The sequence below is a fragment of the Amblyomma americanum genome, chromosome 1, assembly GCF_052857255.1.
Source record: "Amblyomma americanum isolate KBUSLIRL-KWMA chromosome 1, ASM5285725v1, whole genome shotgun sequence".
Taxonomy (NCBI): domain Eukaryota; kingdom Metazoa; phylum Arthropoda; class Arachnida; order Ixodida; family Ixodidae; genus Amblyomma; species Amblyomma americanum.
The window spans coordinates 129,676,741-129,695,573 of record NC_135497.1 but is presented as its reverse complement, the minus strand read 5'-3'; the positions used below and the strand labels follow the sequence as shown (position 1 = coordinate 129,695,573).

At 44.5% G+C, this 18,833-nt stretch overlaps 2 protein-coding genes across 6 annotated transcripts in view; one reads left to right on the top strand and one right to left on the bottom strand.

Moving 5' to 3' along the window:
- Positions 1-489: 489 nt before the first annotated feature.
- Positions 490-18,833, bottom strand: part of LOC144113671 (uncharacterized) — a 46,846-nt gene continuing 28,502 nt past the window's right edge. For all 5 annotated transcript variants that reach the window (XM_077646897.1, XM_077646898.1, XM_077646901.1 and 2 more), the window contains one exon: positions 490-2,339. In XM_077646897.1, coding sequence (XP_077503023.1) covers positions 2,329-2,339 — 11 coding nt within the window. In that variant the 3' untranslated portion in view covers positions 490-2,328. The remainder of the gene's footprint in view (positions 2,340-18,833) is intronic.
- On the top strand, positions 3,672-8,100 carry Cdc45 (cell division cycle protein 45). Its single transcript, XM_077646886.1, has 2 exons — positions 3,672-4,531; positions 5,183-8,100. Exons 1-2 carry the CDS (start codon positions 3,867-3,869, stop codon positions 6,162-6,164), a joined length of 1,647 nt encoding a protein of 548 aa, XP_077503012.1. The 5' UTR covers positions 3,672-3,866; the 3' UTR covers positions 6,165-8,100.

Here is an 18,833-nt window from a genome sequence, read left to right as displayed (position 1 = left end):
AGGTGCGTGCGGAGATTTCGAAAGATCGTGCCTTTCGGCAAGAGCCCGCAGTGCCGAGATAATTGCGGGTGCTAATTTCTGTCCCTTAGCAACAACTCGGCAGCACGGGCCAATGCGAGAGACTTCTGTGAACTGGGCTGCAATTTATGGCCTGAATTTTATCGCTTAGAAAGGTACACTAGCCGCGCACCGTACGACTTCCGGTCTTTATGTCCGCCTTTCCCCTTGTTGCAATCGTTATCACCACCCTGTCAGGACGGCAGAAGATTGTGCGGAGACATTTGTATTTTCTAATACAATCTCCTCGTTATTTTTCCGTCTATGCTCCACCGTGCTACACCATTCACTCGGTATTACAGCAGTATTGCAGACCTGATTTTTTTTTTCTGCTAGGCCAAGAGTAACGCAAGAAGGCAAGCTATAGGAACCTCGCCATGATCACTTAAGAGTTCGTAGTTGTAGGAGTGCCAGCACGAGCGTGTTCTGGTAAAAAAAAAAGGGGGGGGGGAACATGTCAATGTGCATCTGCATTTTTGAGCGGAAGCTCCCGGTAACTTATATTTGGAGAATATCAGCAACACGTGGCGGCTTCACCACGTAAACCGTAACAGCTGCAGCTCTACAGGAAGCGTGTACATGGGCTTCTCTAAAGGGTCCTCAGCGGAAATTTCATCCCTAACTCTTCAATCTCTATTGTTATTTTTAGTCCCCTACAGGTGTGTCGCACGGGGACCAGATCAGCTCGGAAGCCTGCAATACAGGTGGCCAGCACCCAGTTAGGCAGCCATTGACAAATGGAAGCCACGGCAAGTTTAGCAGGCAGAGAGAAAGAAGGCGGGGAGGGTGAGGGGAGAAATATCTGATAAAGGCTACGCATCTCCTGGCGCAGCGCCGTCCACAAAAGAGGCACTACAATAAAGCAGGCACGTGCGCTCCTTTTACAACCACGATCACATCGTCTAGTTGCTGGGGTGTTTTGCGGAGCCAAAGAACGTCGTTTCCTTCCCGTACCCTCACCACTCTCTGGGTACACCACCGGCGAAAAGCTTGGTCTCATGCTGCGAAAACGGTGACAGCAGCAGGGACCACCGTTGAAACTTTTCCGCTTGGAGAAAATCCTTCATTACGCTCACCCGCAAGCTTCAGGCTAATAAGTCCACTGCCGTCCACTCTAAGCGACCCATGAGATGAATTCGAATGCGTTCCGAGATCTACAACACTACGGAGTGCGCGTTAACAAGATGTAGGCTTTCCCGTTCAAAATAGCTCGAGTATTTCCCGAAAGGAAAGCGACAAAGAAAAGTCTTTGACTGCACGAGGACGAAACGCATTGCTCTCTCAGTTGCCACGAGTCAGAACGATAGTAACCAATTGGTTGATCAATTCGCTGGTGGCAGTGAATCAGACTCTTTTCTCTCCTAGAGATAGTGGAAAATTCCGGCATTAAGTAAAGGGTACATCTCAGGACGCTGTTTTCAGACACACGAAACTATGCGTACGACGCTATACCCTAAGCAACCTGCGCTTGAAGTTAGAACAATGCTAAAGAAGAAGACGCCTGAAACAGCTGCAAGTCACACAGTTCCTAGCGAGAGCTCGCGCTTACGTTCGCTGCACACCCGAACGTCGAACCCTGCAAAAGACGTAACGTGCAAGGAGGAATAAAATGGTAATAAGAAGGATTACGTTGCATAAAAAGGCGCAGTCGTCTTGACGAAAGGAACTACCTTTTTTTTTATTGCCTCTCGTGCACATTTGAGGAAGTGCAGAGAAAAGGATGCTTGACAATACTTTTAAGTCATCCTCTGAGCTAAGGGCAGTGAAGTGGCTACTGCAGTTTGGCAGGCTGAGGAAATAGCAAACACTGGAACGCGATGATGTGTTTAACACAAACACCAACGGCGGTATTTTACGAAAACGCACTTTTCTTTTTTGTCCTAAAGATAGTGTAGTGATGGCAGTGTATCACAGAAGACAAGAAGAACAAAAGTTTTAACCACAATCGAACAGAAGGGATAAACAAGAAAGCCGGACAATTTTTTAAACAGGCACGTTTCATGTTTTACAGATAACAATGTTGTTTTTTTGAGTAGATAGCTGGAATGATCGGTTAGCGAAGACAAAATCAAGCATTTGCAGTTCAACCTTTCCTGCACGATGTTTTCTCTAGTAAAAAGCAGTCAAAATCACGTGTCGATAACGGTGCGCTTCCCACATTATATACATAACATGGCGATGAGTATGACGCACGGTGACGGTCCGCTGTGTTTGAAGAACGGTCAGTCCCGTTATGGACCGCACCAGCCCGCTGCAAGGTTTACTCCGAGTTCACGAGTACTCTGAAAGAAACAAAAAAAAATAAAGACAAATAAACCAGTGTTTGAAAGTACCTGAATGCCACAGGGTCCGTTTAAGAACGAGATTCAGTCTTAAATTTAGGAGTCCACTCTCATCAATGACAGAGGAGGAAATGCGAAACTGTGCGAGATGCAGCTTGGAGATTTGCCAGACTTATGTGTGCAGGCGGGAGGTGGGGGGGGGGGGGGGTGGAATGAAAGACTCTTAGAAGGTCAATGAGGATAAATAGAAGTTGGCACGCATCGACAGGGTATACAAACTTCTAATTACAAACAGACAACACTCACTGAAAATGGAGTTGTTATAAGCCATAAAAGACTAAAAAACGAAATACAGGCGCAGCCTTTACCGGCCGATTTCGTGAGCAGAACAGATGCGTCGACACATTTTTCCGCGCGGATTCTAGAGGCTAGTCTACACTGACACTCACTTCAGAACGGTGGCAACGCGTCCTTTTCAACAAGGATGACACGAGTGTGAAACGACTGGCAGGAAGGTTTTTATATACCGTTTCGTCATCGATAAATGCATCTTTTGCTGCGGGACAAACGTCAGTATAGCCAGAAAGAGCCAGAGAATGATTTTTTTCAGCGAGAAAAATAATTGGATGTAGTTGTCTAAGCGTCCCTTTAAATCCGGCATCTTCGCATGGTATTCTTTCGGAGGTCGCCACAAAATCACGCTGTTCTAATTATCCTGGCAAGTTTACTGACGTTAGCAGTGGTTACCACTGACGAAAATATAAAGTATGTATCTAGACAACAGTGGCCAAACCACTCGCACTTTCTCCATCGCAAACACGCCATGACTTTTTCAAGGCTAGCTCATATATATTCGTTCATTCATACATACGCGCCATCTGTGATTAGAAGTTTTACTAGACATTAACTTCGTAAATGCGACGAGTAGCCAAGACTGAAACGATCCTTCTCTGCACAATTTGCAGCGAAAAATAACCCGAGCACTAAGCCACCAGATTGAGCTATCAGCCCTCCCTACTATTCCAACCTCAGGCCAGAGACTTCAGAGAGCAAATATATATTTCCAGTCTAATAAAGCTGTTTGCGGAAGCATGTGGCCCTGACCCAAGCATTTTTTTTCTTTTTTTACTCGCGTACTATTCGCAAAAAGAGCGCAGCGACAAGAATACATAGTACGCCGTTGCCGCCGCCACCGCCGCCGCAGCTGCTGGTGGAGTTTTTCCGTACGACTAACTGCCAAAGTGGTCACACCAGGCGCTGCGACCGCGCAACGTCCCTCTCCCGCATTCTTGCCCTTTCCACATGCTTGTCGCGTCGGCGCGTCGGTCGCGTATCCCGCCAAAACCGAAGTGCGTGGCGGATGCCGTCGTGCCGGATGCAGACGGCCGTTTGCTGAAACGGCACTTAAAACGGATTCGGTCGGTAGTTGCGTGCTGTAAGAAATTATTAACCCCTTCTTCAGTTGCCTGCAGGGTGCCGGAGAGGTGCGTAACGATTTTTTTTGCGCGCTCGTGATTTGAACGAACAATGTACGTGTCGGACCTTCCTACAGATTTTTACCTAGAAGTGATCAAAAGCAGAGCGTTAGTAATAATCGCTACAGATGTAGATGCCGTAGCAGCGTGCCGTATTCTACAACAGTTGTTTCACTCGGACAATGCACTCTACACATTAGTGCCGGTATCGAAGAAAACGGCCGTTGCAGCAGCCTACCGCGACCACGGTGAAGGGATCAAGAACGTCATCTTGCTCAACTGCGGCGCTACGTGGGATATAATTGAAGAGTGCAAACCCGAGGACGACGATGTGATTTTCTACATAGCCGACAGCAATCGACCAGTGCATATCCACAACATTTACAACACAAGCCAAGTCCGTCTCCTCATGCCGAAGTGTGCGGAAGAGGGGGTGCCCGACTACGATGACCTTTTCAGAGAGGATGAAGAAGAGGACGATGAGGACGACATGTCCATCGAAGAAGTCGCCGATAAACGGAGGGAGCGACGGCAGTGGGAGGAGCGGCGCAAAAAGCTTCTCTTTGAGTACACCGAGTTCAGTTATCACGGTCAGGCGGCTGCTGTTACTATGTTCGAAGTGAGTTCGCGGATGGACCGAGACACACCGGAGATTCTGTGGTGGGCTATCGTCGGACAGTCGGAGCAATACATCGCTGGAAAAATTGAGCACAATCGGTATGTAGATCGCATATATTGCAGCGGCATACCCTTTTGCTATATAGTGCTGTAGCAGTTTATTGTCGAGCCTCTACGTGAAGTAATAGATGTGCGAGATAAGTACGGTGGATGTTTTTTTGTTTTTTGACACGTTTAAGCAAAAAAGAAAAGATTTAAATCTCATCATTCTTTGTTTGTAAATTTTTGATTGTATAAGTGCAGCAGTTGGGCTTGGGTACTGCACTGGTGTTTTCGCGTTTGGCTTTTTGCATCTACAGTAGTATACTTAGCTGTAACTTACATGCAGTACTGTTTCGGTTAAGCGGCCGCATTTTAATTAATCTTGCAAATACGTGCTCTATACCACAGCGCCATAGTCACTGTGACTGGCCTATCCCCCGTTTCGTTTTCATTGGCAGGGCTCGTTGAAAGGTGAGTTCCACAAAACACGGGAAAACGAGGCACAGCAATGAGAAATCCCACGTTTTTACTTTCTGGCTGTCATCTTTGTGCCTTACTAGCTTATCAAACGATCAAATTAACTGCTGTTGGTTGGAACTATTTGCGCAGTGTTGTTCAAATAGTTTCAATGGCAGAAAGAAAGAAGTAATTACTTTTGGGAAGAGAGTTACTGAACCCGTTGCTTCCTTTTCTTTTTTTTCTCTACAGGTATGTGCTTGAAGCTGGTGATCTCCAGGCACGTGTCTCTCACCAAATGAATAACATTGCTGCAAGATTGGACCCCTTAGCATCCAATGCAGTTCAGATATCATTTGACCAAGAGCTCGCTTTGCCTTTGTATACACACTGGTCCCTCATGGAGAGTCTGCGAAACAGTCCAAACATCTTCTGCAAATTTAAGCTCTGGACCCAGAAAGGCAACAGAAAACTACAGGAGTTTCTTGCAGAACTTGGTCTTCCACTGCTGCAGTGCAAGCAGCAGTATGCTTCAATGGACATCAGCCTCAAGAACAATGTGAAGGAGTGGATGTGTAACATGGCCGAAAAGTATGGGCTTGATAATCTGCTTTTTGCGTGCTTCACTGGCAAATCTGGTTATCGGGACCACTTCTTTGCCTCAGACACTGCCTATGGTCTCATGGCTTTGCTAGAGTCTCCCGTAGAGGACGTTACAACAAGCTTCTTTAGCACACTAGACGCTCTCTCATGGTCCAACACAGAGCTACTGCGCCATGGCATCCAGCTGGCCAAGGAGTGTTTGGTGGCCACCATGCAGCAGGTTCATTCATTTATGGACCTGGGAAGCATTATCTGTGCAGGGCCCTTCCTGTATGGCACTGTGCAGGAAGGTGCCCAACACAGCCGCCACTTTGGAAGGCCAAGCGCCCTCTTCCGGCTGGCCCAGTGCGCCCTGCAGGCATATGCAGCCAACACAAAGAGCCGCCGCTTTGCATGCCTACCCCTTGTTCTAGCAGCAGATTATGCAGATGATGGGGCTTACACACTTGTTGTTGGCATCCCACCACTCTCTGAAGACTCGACAAAGAACTTTTTTGGCCGGGCTTTTGAGCAAGCTAGCACAATGACCCACTGCACATATCAGGCTGACTTCTTTTGCTCGCCAGCTGTTCTAGTTTACAAACAGGACCGGGGCAAGTTCCTTGATGCACTTGTGTCCTTGTTGGTATAATCCAGCAAGGGGTTGCCTTTGTAACGGATGTCATGCAATAATACTTTGCAAGCTGCATTTGCAGCTTTTGTGTAAATGCCTTGATTTTTGTTCGGCGTTCTTAAAGCTGTGCAAGCACAATCGTCTACTAGCCTGGGCAGCATGCTCTGCCATGATTTTAATGCTATTTATTCAACATGTATATAAAGGCCTCTTATTCATGCTTTATGAGACACTATGTGGAGTGGCCAAATTCAATGCACATAGTACTGTCATGTGTAACTTTCATTTAGTTACATGCAGTACGGTCAGGTGAGTGGTGATAGGTCAGTGAAGTGTCCTTTCGGTTGTTCAGTGGTGTAAAAGAAACAAGAGACTGACTTATCAAACTAAACAATGCCTAATAGGGTAGAACGTTGGGCCAGTTGGTGTAGCGACATATTTAAAAAACTTTGCGCAGAATAACACAGGACGGGAGGAAGAAACATGCTCCCTCCTGTCCTGTGTTGCGCTCGTATGTATGTGCGTGTTTCTCCCTCCCGTCCTGTGCTGTTAAGGCAAATAGTGTACTGTCACAGAAAATTTATTTCTGTTCTGTATATAAAATGTATTTGCATGAGTGTGTAAATATATTGAGGGACCAGCAATAGCTTAAATGTTTAGAGTGGTACTACAATGCATTTCTGTACTTTTATTGCTCATTGCCAACTTTCCTCCTTGTAGTGAGTACTCTGTGTAATTTACTGCTGAGTACTGCTCTAGATGCAGTGTTCTAAACTCAGTTTTTTTTTCCATACTTCCAGTCATCCTTAGTAAAAGTTAAGGAGAAGGGCTATTTCAGTTGGGTTTTATATCTTTGCTCACTTCACTGAATGAAATGCTTCTTAGTTATGTTTTAATCATGCAAGCTGAACTTTTTGTGAAAATATGCCTGCAAACATTTGCATGACTTGGTTAGTCAGTGGTTTTTTATACCATTTTATTGTGGAGAGACTGGATCAAGCAATTGTGTTACGTGCCCGAATCAATTCATGTGCTGAAAACCATTTGAAGTTAGGTTTTGCTCAGGAAACAATCTTTTTCTTTGAGCAGAAAATGCTAATTATGCTGTATGGTAATAGCATATTTTGTACAGTTGTTGATAGGTCATTCCAAGAGAGCAACTCCAACTCCTTGGCTGATTTTCTTTTCACTTCTTTGCAACCTCTTCATTATGTTTTGTTGTTACGCATAACGGGCAGCTAGTTTAACTGCCCAAGCCGGTTATGAGGGGCAGTAGCATTCAGTATGATCTGGATCTATTTTTATGAGGATAACGTGCCTTCATGGGGCGAAAATTCTATTTACAGCTGTGAAAGCATTGGTCACTGCTTACTCTTATTGTACTGAATGTTGGTGCAAATAGAAGCTCTACTTTTACTTTGGCATGACAATGAATATTGTGTACATACAAGACTGTGGAAGAATACAATTTTAATGCGAGTCTGGGAAGAACTCGTTTATGATGTGCTTAATAGTGATGAAATTTACTTCAAAAAGCAGCAGTGGTCAGTAACAAACCACCTGCGCTAAGCTGTGTACATACTTGCAGCTCAACTTGGCTGGTTCGAAAAGGCTGGCACATGTGACTTTTGCTACTGCTGCCACTTCTCAGCAGCAGGAACTGAAAGTAGCGGAAGCCAGGTACTCTTTTTGCCTGGCGTTGCATAGCTCAACCCTGTGTATAACATGCCCATCACCTGTTCTCTGTACCAGTGTGTCTTGGGAAAATATAGGGATACGTGGAAAGGCACGTGAGAGTGTGTATGTGTTACATTGTGCTTTTACTTTTTTATTTTGTTTAGTTGTGGAAGAGTTTTAAGGCTTAACAAATGTGATGCTTAGAAAGAACTTGTCCGAGTTGGTCTGGCATATGTTAAGTAGCTTAGTCGAAATAAAACAAAAAAAGGATCTTCATAAGTACTTGTGTATGTTCCATTTCTTGTACCTGCCAGTAAAATTCAAAAGAAGTTACCTTAAACGAAGCCTAAGGGCATTTGTTACATCCAAAAAAGAAGCTGCAGAAGACTGAAGGATTCAAAGCATGAAATGTTTGTAGTCTCTTCATTCTTGAGATACTCTCCTTTGGTAAAGCACTTAAACTGCCCTGAGGTCGTAATTGATGTCTGAAAATGTGGATCTTTGGTCTACTTGAATGCAAAGGGTCTAAAGAAAAGTGCTTATTCTAGCTGGTTAGTTCATGAGTAGAAGCATGAAAACGGCGCAAATGACAGAACATAGAGAAAGCGACCAGACAGCAATTCTAAACTAACAACGACACGTTTATTCTTGCAAGCTGCAGAGTTCTTTGTACCCAACAAGGAAAAGAATTCTGGAATAGTGAGCTCATTATGGGAAATTTAATGCGTGCATCTTCATATATTCTTTGAATATGGAAGGCTTCTGAAATAGGTGTGCACACTCATTCCTCCACCCTTGATATTAGCTATGAGATCATTACTTCACAATTGTTCTCTAGTCCATGGTACATTCTGTTGTCTAATGCCACTCCTGTCATTTTCTTTTCATCTTCATCTCGCTGTGCTTTTCCTTTAGCATCGAAGGTTTGGACCCAGAACTGAGGGATCTCTTGAACGACTGCTGACTTGTGGGGTCTGGCATCATGCCATGGGTATTGCGAGAAGTTACCTTGATAAAAGGTTTCTTTCTGATGCAAAATAATATATCGGACTCATGAGCATGCATCACCACTTTCCTGAATGTGGAAGGCTTCTAAAATTAGGCATGTGCACTCATCTGAGAAACTGCAGCGATATAATAGGATCTCTAAAGGACAGTTTATCCTCAACCTCAAGCCAGCCCAGATCCACGTAACTATCCTGTGCTTGCCTATTGAAATTGTTTGAGTGACCACCATTGATACAATAGCCTGTCTGCTAACTGTATAAATGGCAGCAAGAAAGAGGAGTTTTATAAGATATTTTAAGTCAGCACTAAACAAAGTCAACTATTAACATTTTTCAGAGACCACCGAGCTTATCTGCAACTAAACAAATTCTGGACTCTCGCCTTAATGTTGTTCTGTAGGTAGTGTGGTGCTTCAAGTACATTGGGAATTGGAGCAATGCTATATATCTGTAAAGGTTGCTCAAGCTCTGCATTTTTCAGCCTTCCTTTTTTTTTCTTAATTCTGTTATTAGACATTTGGTGGCCCTGAAAAATGTTTTGTTGGTAACACGGCCTGTTTTGGTACATTTATATCAGAACTGATGCTGGTTTCCACCACATGACATCTGGAGAGTAATTTTTGATGCATGCTTTCACAAGTACAGGGACTTACGTTTTTATTTGCCGGATTTATAAAAATTCCTGTGCGCAAAATACTGGCCTAATCGAGAGCAAACACCGCTCACAATGTATAATATTATTGCCTAAGTTGTTTGAGATCTAAATAAACATCGGTACTTGCCTGCATTTGGTGGAATTAGCGGAAACTGTTTTCAGCTATGAGTGCAGTTTTTGCAGACGCGAACCAAGCAGCCGGTCTCACAGGCTGCGCCATCTGCCGAATCATGAACATGCAACTCACGAGCGACGACTTGTCAGTTTTAGTGTGTGCAGTGCTGTTGTCACATTTTCGGTGCGGTATTTACTAGCAGAAGCAGTGATGTTCCTTGTGAGATTAATTCCGGTGGGCAGACGAACCTGACCTTCGAAGAGAACGCGCTTCTCGCAACCGCCGAGCCGACGTCGTTTGCCTCGCCGTCCGGCAGATGGCGCAGCCTCTGAGACGGGCTGCTTGGTTCGAGTCTGCAAAAGCTCTACTCGTAGCTGAAAAACAGTTTCTCGCTAATTACACTAAATAGAGGCGAGTACCAATGTTTATTTAGATCTCAAACAACTTAGGCAATAATATTCTACCTTGTGAGCAGTGTTTGTTCTCAATTAGGCGAGTATATTGTGCACAGGAATTTCTTAAAATCCGGCACATAAAAACGTAAGTCCCTGTATGCATCACATTTCATAAGGTTTCAGTAAGCAGAACCATAGGGGAGAAAGCTGCCAGCAGACACAGTTTTCAGGAAAGTAAAGATTTGAAAGCTTTTAACATTTCGATGTCTGTTCAATGCAGCCTGTTGCTCTTTTGCATGTCTTTGCACTGTTTGTATTTCTGAAGAAAGACTGCACAGCTAAGATGTGCTCAGCCCAGTCATAAAGGGCCAATTAGAGCTTCCAAAAGTGCAGTTACACTTACATTCCATTTCATTCCAGATGTGTTTTTGGAAGGCCATTGGCCATTTTTGATTAGGAGCAGAAAAAAGTCTATAACCAGGTTAAAAATGTCTACTACGCCACTAGAGGCAAACACTAAGCATACTTGCATGTTCAAATGACTTCCATGATAGAACGTTTGTTCTACCAGGCCTTGAACGCTCATTTTCACTTGCTTTATTTTGACAGCATCAGTGTAGTTGCTTGGCATAGTCTATTCACAATGTTAGTTGCAAATTCTCTCACTAATGATGTGATGTATGCCAATGGGAAGCCAGAATTGCTCTTTTAGACTAATTTACTAAATAATCTCTTAGCTGTCTACCCCACATGAAGTAAAACAGTGGCTGGACAGCTGATTTTCTTTTGCTTCATAGTGAAAGGATTTGCACTGAAATGGAGAGTAGGCACTAAATTTATCAAAAAAAGTATAGCCAGCCCAGTATGAACAGGGTGGAACTGAATTCGACCTTTTATTTTATATATTATTTGTTTGTTGTGCTATCCAGGGATAGTTGTAAAAGAAGGAAGACTTTAAAAGATGGTGTATAGTGTGGTTATATCAATGACATTTGTGTTCGCACGTGTCAAATTATGACACCTCACTCCGTGACCATGTCGAAGTGCCTTGATCGCAATAAAAGGGATCTTTGCTCTTTTGTCATTTTCTTTTCAGTGTAGGCATTCCTAGCTACTTAGCAACATTGTAATGTTCAACGGATACTGCCAGTAAGTCAACATTCTCGAGGAATAAAACTTCACCTGTGGCCATGGCGCTGATGTCCATGTGGCAGCCTTTCTGTGTCCGGTCAACATGTTGCATGTGAAGCTATCATCAGCCAGGTCAAGTCCAGTGCAGGACCAAGACCCGTCCTTCGACTTCTGAATAGCCCTGTCCTGTGTCATCAGTGGCAAACCTATCCTAGCTAATTTGCTAACCTCATTTGGTTGTGTGTCATGTGCACGTATCTTTCGTATGCTGCTTCCAGCTACGTTTGCCTTCCTTGCTTGATACCCTTTTTGTTATCCTACAGTCTACCAGTTACCTGCCCTGTGCATTGCATATCCTACCCAAATTTATTTTCTCCACTTGATTTCAGCTAGGTGATCATTAACTCTTAATTGTTCACTTATCCACACTGCTATATTGTTCAGCTGCATTTTTCTCCTTGCACCGCTGCACTATCCTTCGTCGTTGAGCTTTTTCATTACCCTTAAAGGGTTCGGTCCCACAGTTTTGAGTCATCCCAGGATGGATTGCTTACGTAATGGACCTGGCTGGGTACATTGATTATGCACTTTCCTTTGAAGGGATATTGATAAGCTGCTGTTCATAGGTTGAGGGCACGTGCTAAACACACTCCAGCCCACATTTATTCTGCTGATTTCTGCCACTACTTAGCCTCACTGCATATACTCCCTCATTACTTGCAGTATCCCACTATTCATCGTTAACTCTTGTTCCTTCACCAGATCATTGAACATTACATTAGTTTTACATTAATTCTGAAGCCTACCATTGCACTGCGCTTGTTTGTTTATGTTTGCAGTCGGGTGCTGCAGTTTCGGCTTTGTTTAGCATGGCTTTGTCAGCAAATCATCGGTTGTTAAGGTGTACGCCATCAACTAGCATCTAATTGTTCCTGGTTTAACCCTCTGAATAATTCCTTGTTTGCAGTAAATGTAGAGTGTAATGGCTGTATTCTCAAGATGAAATGCTGATATACGGAGTTTTCCATGGCAATTCCTTCATGAGACTGGCAACTTTGGTTGCATGCAAGAGCATCTGGTGAATGCTGTTTTATGCTCTCTTGACGTACTGGTATTTTCAGCCATCATGGTATTTTCTGAACAATTTTGCTCTTTGCTCATGGTCGGCTCATGGCTCCTGCAGTTTCTGCAGGCTACATATGCAGACTTATTTTACTTCAACCTTGGTAAATGCACTGCACATGCAAGTTTAATTAGTTAACTAGTCTTGTGTTATCATTTCATTGGTGCAAATGGGATGCCTTCTACAAATGTAGTGTCTTTACTGCTATTAGAAACTTCCAGTCACCTTTTGCAATCTGAAACAACTTGAGGCAAAAATAGAAACATTAAAGCTAAACCTTGCCACAGGCTAGTGATATCAGTGTAACAAAGGATGCTTCCTGTGTACATAGGCATATGCAGAGGGGGAGGGTCAAAAGGGGTGCCAATTTTCTGCTGTATTGTTCCCTGCTGCCCAGAAGACATGAGTGGGTACTACCATGAATTTTGCCTCTCCTTGCGGAGAGACCTGTGCACTCTATGCCCGTGTATTATTTATATTTTCAGATACTGTTCTTTGCCTTGCATATATGATACAGTATTTCAGAAATGTGCAATTTACCGTTTCATCATCAACGCAGCCTTTGTATCTGTCTTCCAGGCGGGAGAAGGCACTTCAGACATACCATTCAATGACGCAGATTTATCTCGAATGTTTAATAATAATAATTGGTTTTTGGGGAAAGGAAATGGCGCAGTATCTGTCTTGTATATCGTTGGACACCTGAACCGCGTCGTAAGGGAAGGGATAAAGGAGAGAGTGAAAGAAGAAAGGAAGAGAGGCCGTAGTGGAGGGCTCCGTAATAATTCCGACCACCTGGGAATCTTCAACGTGCACTGACATCGCACAGCGCACGGGCGCTTTAGCGTTTTGCCTCCATAAAAACGCAGCCGCCGCGGTCGGGTTCGAACCCATGCCCTGCATTCAGGAGGTGCTGAGTTCAATCCCCACTGCCGCCGGGTACCCACCGATTTTCTAATGGCTACAAGATGTCCCCCGGCTTGATTCTCGGCTTTTCTGGGGTGAAATGCTTGAGAAAAGAGCCTTTCACCAAGCCTTGCCAAACCTAGCTATTATGCCAAACCAAAATTTATCATTAGGAGCGCATAACAGACCAGTGATAAAACGGAACCCTGAAGTTGGAACGGCGCCATGAAAAAGCCCCCAACTCGGACCGCTTGGCACATGGCAGTGAGGGAACTATGGGTGCTCGGCTAATGCAACGGACGTGAGACGCATACTGGCTCCGATGTGCGCCCATCTCTGCCGGTCAAACAAATCCGTCCGCCTACAGAACGCCTCGTGCCGACCGCGCGAAGGGCACGTGCAGCGACGCCATACTCTAGAGCTCGCGAGCAGCAACTGTAGAGAATCTCGCTAACATGTTGGTACCCTAGGCAGCTATAAAGCAGCTGCAGCTCTTCGCGCCCTGTTTCACCCGCTTACGGAGTTTGGATGGCGCGGATCAGCTACAGTGAACCCGCGGTAGAATTCCGCCCTCTGGCCACGTTCCTCACTGAGACAAAACAATAAGCCTCTGTTCATTAGGGTGTAGTACACTTTGCAGCGAGCGTGAAAGCGTCTCTGGCATTCCTGTCCAAATGAGTCAGAATTACACGTGCAGTTAATGGCGTAATATTTATTTTTCGCTGGTTCAGTTTTTCGTGATTCCTCCTCTGCAGAAATGTGCAAATAATTCGCGGACACTTGCGTTTATCATAATGACTGCAGCTTCTGAAAAAGCTGGTCGCAAAAAAAAAATCTGTTTTTGTCCCAGCCAGCTTCACAGAACTGCTGCAGCCTAACGACCTCAACAGTAACGGCCTAAAGCACGGAAAAAAAAAATTGGAGGACGCTTAAGCTTCGAGTGGGACGCGACAGCGTGTTGCAGCTTTGCCAAGGGGTCCACGGAACGCCATCGCCCGTTCGGCGCGACGCCTTTCTCGTTAAGCAGTTAATTTATATAACTGGGGAAAGGAAATGGCACAGTATCTGTCTCATATATCGTTGGACACCTGAACCGCGCCGTAAGGGAAGCGATAAAAGAGGTTGTGAAAGAAGGAAAGAAGAGGTGCCGTAGTGGAGGGCTCCGGAATAATTTCGACCACCTGGGGATCTTTAACGTGCACTGACATCGCACAGCACACGGGCACCTTAGCGTTTTTCCTCCATAAAAACGCAGCCGCCGCGGTCGGGTTCGAACCCGGGAACTCCGGATCAGTTTATGGAAATGACGCTTGTCTCACATATCTCGGTGGACACCCGAACCGCTCCGTAAGAGAAAGAAAATGAAATGAACATTGGTTTTAAGGAAAGGAAGTGGCGCCTGCCTCGCATATCTCGGCGGACACCCGAACCGCGCCGGTAAGGGAAGGAATATTTCCGACGTGCGGTGCCGACTACTACTACGACGGCGACGGTTTTTCAGAAGAGCAAGGTTCCGGGCTAGTTGGTAATGCATTTTAGGGGAGAAACAGCGCAATAAAACACGGACACACGAAGAACGGACACACACGAGCGCTGATGTGCGTCCGTTCTTCGTGTGTCCGTGTTTTATTGCGCTGTTTCTCCTCTAAAATAATAAGACGGTTTTTCGACTAAACGAGTTGTGTAGGCTGTCGCGCAAAATATAGGATATGGCCGATGCCAAGACATACTTGCAAGCCAGCGCGATTAACCCTGTGTGCGCAACACAGTTTATTCACATATCCGTGGATCTGAAGGCACGAACGCGACCAAAACTGACTACACTTTGGAGGATATTCTACGAACGTGCAGGTGCCCCGAAAGTAAAACGGAGCACCCAATAAATTCTTATTAAAAAAAAAAGCGAACTTCGTAAGTCTAGCAGTGGTCAGCCAGACGTTCCACGTGCGCCCTCGCTGTACGCTTGCGCATTTGCTGCTTCTTCGCTCGCGTGCTTTTACATTACTGTAGGCGTGTTAACACTGTAGGCGTTATGACACTGGATTGTCATAACATGAGAACCTTCGAGCGAGTACCTCAGCGAAACTGGTCATATGAAAGCATAGCGCTTGGATATCCCAATTTTGTTTGACAATAAGCTTTGTGAAAACTGAGTCGTTTACTGTAGCTGCTGTTGGGTCAAATTTCGATTGTGAAGGGGGGAGGGGGAAGAGCTCATAAACTCATGTGGCTGCTAAAAGCGCAAATTTTTATATAAGGCCCCAAGTTTCTGTTCCTAAAAATTGCCGGAGACTGCGGAATTAGCAAATATTCATACATTTTACAAGTGTGCAGATCTATAACAACATAAGTAGAAACTGCCCCTCTTAGCACTCCTTAAAATAGCGAAGTTTACAGCTCTTATTTCATCTTGTGACGCGACGTTTTTTTTTTTATCCGCAAAACTTTCACACTATATGGCCGACATGAAACTCACGCACATTACAGCTCATTGTGTCAGTTTTGTTCACTTTATATGTGCCAACATTTGGAGTGTACAGAATTTAGCAACTTCTGATGTCTGCTCTCTTGCGAAAGCGCACAAAAGCTTTACGTTAGGGAATAAGAGTTTAAATCGCGATTCTGTCTGTTTCAGTAACTAGAATTCAAACTTTTTCTTTTGCTTGTTTAATCACCCAAGCCGTTGCAGCAATTGCTTAAAATACCTGCGTTCTTTCCGCACGGTTATGGCCAATGAGGCATCCTGCAGTATGAAACAACCACGAACATGCATGAGGTGGATCTAGGATAGTGCAATTCAATAGTCTCAAGATGTTTCATGAGCAATGCTGTCTTCAGGTGTCTCATGGACCTCAAAATTGGGTATTTGGAGAGCATACATGCAAGGTACGCCTCATAAATACACAGCACGGACTCGTGCTAGACGTTACAGTGCGCGTGTTACGCACCTTTCTGCAGAGTGACCATTCAGCTGGATTACATTATTTCACCGAAGGTTAAAGCGGGAGCTTTCGGAGACGACATACAACGCCGAGGCCCTACCGCGGATAAACGTCGATCGTGCAAGTAGCAGGTCAAGATAAGAAAGCTGGATCTCAGAAGTAGTATAGCCGATTCCTTCGCGTTTTCAAACCAGGAAAGTAGCAATAGAAGACTGTTCGATTATACCGTTATTTAATTAACTCGTCTTAACTGTCCGCAAACTTTACCACGGAAATATTTTTTCGCACTGAAATATCTGTCAATGTTGAGCTTTTCGGTGGCAAGAAAAGCTTCCAGGTACGTTAGAATCTAAGAGTAGTGGCATTCATGTGCAATTCCATTCACGTGCGTATAGCCTTCGGAAAACCTGCCACAAGCTCCTCTCAGCGATTAACTATATTCCCCCGCTTTCTTCCCCTACACACGTGCGGGGTGGGCAACTGGGCACATTCCCAATTACCCTTATCCCTATCCTTTATTCGTTATCCCTCGCAAACTCCTCTCGTCTGGGCGACGTGAACTGCATGCGACTTTTTCGACGCCGCGTAGTGAACTTGGCCAAGCCTCCACCAGCATCTCAACAGCGGTGCGTGTGTAATTACGCCTATAGGTGTGCCGTGAATCAGACTTTTTGCGTTTCTCCGGGAGAAGCAGTGATACCGATAGCTGTGCTCCCCTTCAATTCCCCCTCTTCCATTACCCTCCCGGCACGTTTCCCCCCGGACACTCCCGGGCTCACTTGAATCACATGCTCAGTGGGCAGCGCGGGTGAACTCGGGAGTTTTAGGTAACGACGCACTGCGCCGACTACGGCAAAAGACGTCTGAAACACAGAAGAAAAGCTAGCAAGCACCTGATGAGGAAAACAGCGGTTTCCTGACGGTTTCCTGTCATATATATTTGCAATGTCATATATATAATATGTCATATATTTGCAAGGAACTATTGAAGGAATAATCGACGGTCAGAATGAAATAAAAGAGCAAATGGTTACACTAAACAACAGAATAGATGGCATTGAACAGCAGTTGTCCAAGCTAGGCACGCTGACAAAACAAGTAAGCGTAATAGAAAAAACAATAGCAGATTTTGACAGCCAGTTGTCTTTTCTGATGAATAAGGTGGACGACTTAGAAAACAGAAGCCGTCGCAATAATCTCATAATTTACGGTTTAGAAGAGTCAGAAAACGAGACGCTTGAAGAACTTGAAAACAAAGTGAAAGACGACATAATAATAAAGAAGATAGGTATAACACCTACAGGTATAGAAAGACTTCATAGGCTTGGGCGTCAATCCAGTGACAAATCTAGACCGGTTATCATAAAATTTCTTGACTATCGGGAAAAGGCATCCATTTTACAAGCAGCCTACAAACTAAAAGGATCGTCGTACTCTATCTCGGAAGACTTCTCAAAGCGCGTGCGTGACTTGCGTAAACTTTTGTGGGACAGCGCAGCGGAAGAAAAAGCAAATGGCGCTAAGGTAAAGCTGGTCTTTGATAAAGTTAGCATTGATAGTGTTATGTTTGTTTGGGATGCCCAGAAAGGAGAGCGTGTCAGATTGGTCAAGTCAATAAGAAAAATAACTGACAGAAAAAGCATGATCCTACATCCTTGAAAATCTTAAACATTAACTGCAGAAGTGTAATCAATAAAGTAACCGAGCTTGAAGGGCTCCTTTTTACTAACAATTCAAACATTGCTGTGCTAACCGAAACATGGTTACATGATGCAATTTTCGACAGTGAATTCGTGCCTACTGGTTACAATGTACTCCGGAAAGACCGTACTGGAAGTGGCGGCGTCTGTATGATATACAAGAAATCATTACGAGTTTTAAGGATGCCTGACGTGCCTAATCTGGAGTGCATTTTCAGTAAAACATATTGTGGTACAATCAGGTACATTATAGGTGTGTTGTGCAGGCCCCCTTCTTCTTCCATATCGGTTTTAAATGATTTAAAAACTTACATGAACACATATTTAAAACCTGGCGATCGGATAATTCTAGCTGGCGACTTTAATCTGCCTAATATTGACTGGCGCACGATGTCCCTCAAAAACCATAACGACAAAACAGGTGATGCCATGTTGGACATAGCATTGGCATTTGATTTATCCCAACTTGTTGACGAGTACACCAGGGTACACGACAGCGCTAAATCTATACTGGACCTTTTCTTCGTAAGCGGATCTATTAGTACTAAAACAAAATGCGAAATAATCCCAGGAATCTCCGATCACCAGGCCGTGTTCCTTACCTTATCTGATGCCGCTATTGACAGGCATCCAAAGCAGTCATGTTTTCCCAACTTCTCACACGCTGATGACACATCAATAATCGATACCTTATCCTTTCATTTTGGTAGCTTTTCGAGGTCTACCGCAAATATAGACGATCTGTGGATTTCTTTCAAGGATCTGGTTACGATGTGTATTAGCCGTTTTGTGCCAATCATTGTTAAAAAGACAAAACGTGGCAATCCCTGGATTTCCCGCACTTCAATACAAATGCGCAGAAAATTAAAAAAGTTGAAAAAGAAAAGGCAAGCAGTTGTCCATCCTGAAGGCCTGCTGGATAAAATTTCCGCTCTGTCACGTCAACTACGAGGACAAGTAGCACTTGATAAAGAAAATTATTTTGGCGATTTGTTGCCTAATTTTATAACTAGCTCACCTGAAAAATTTTGGCGTA

Bases quoted from the DNA above. Each gene is read 5' to 3' on its own strand.
- Cdc45 (XM_077646886.1), top strand. From the start codon at position 3,867: ATGTACGTGTCGGACCTTCCTACAGATTTTTACCTAGAAGTGATCAAA. The intron at 4,532-5,182 runs GTATGTAGATCG...TTTTCTCTACAG, and splicing joins GGAAAAATTGAGCACAATCG to GTATGTGCTTGAAGCTGGTG.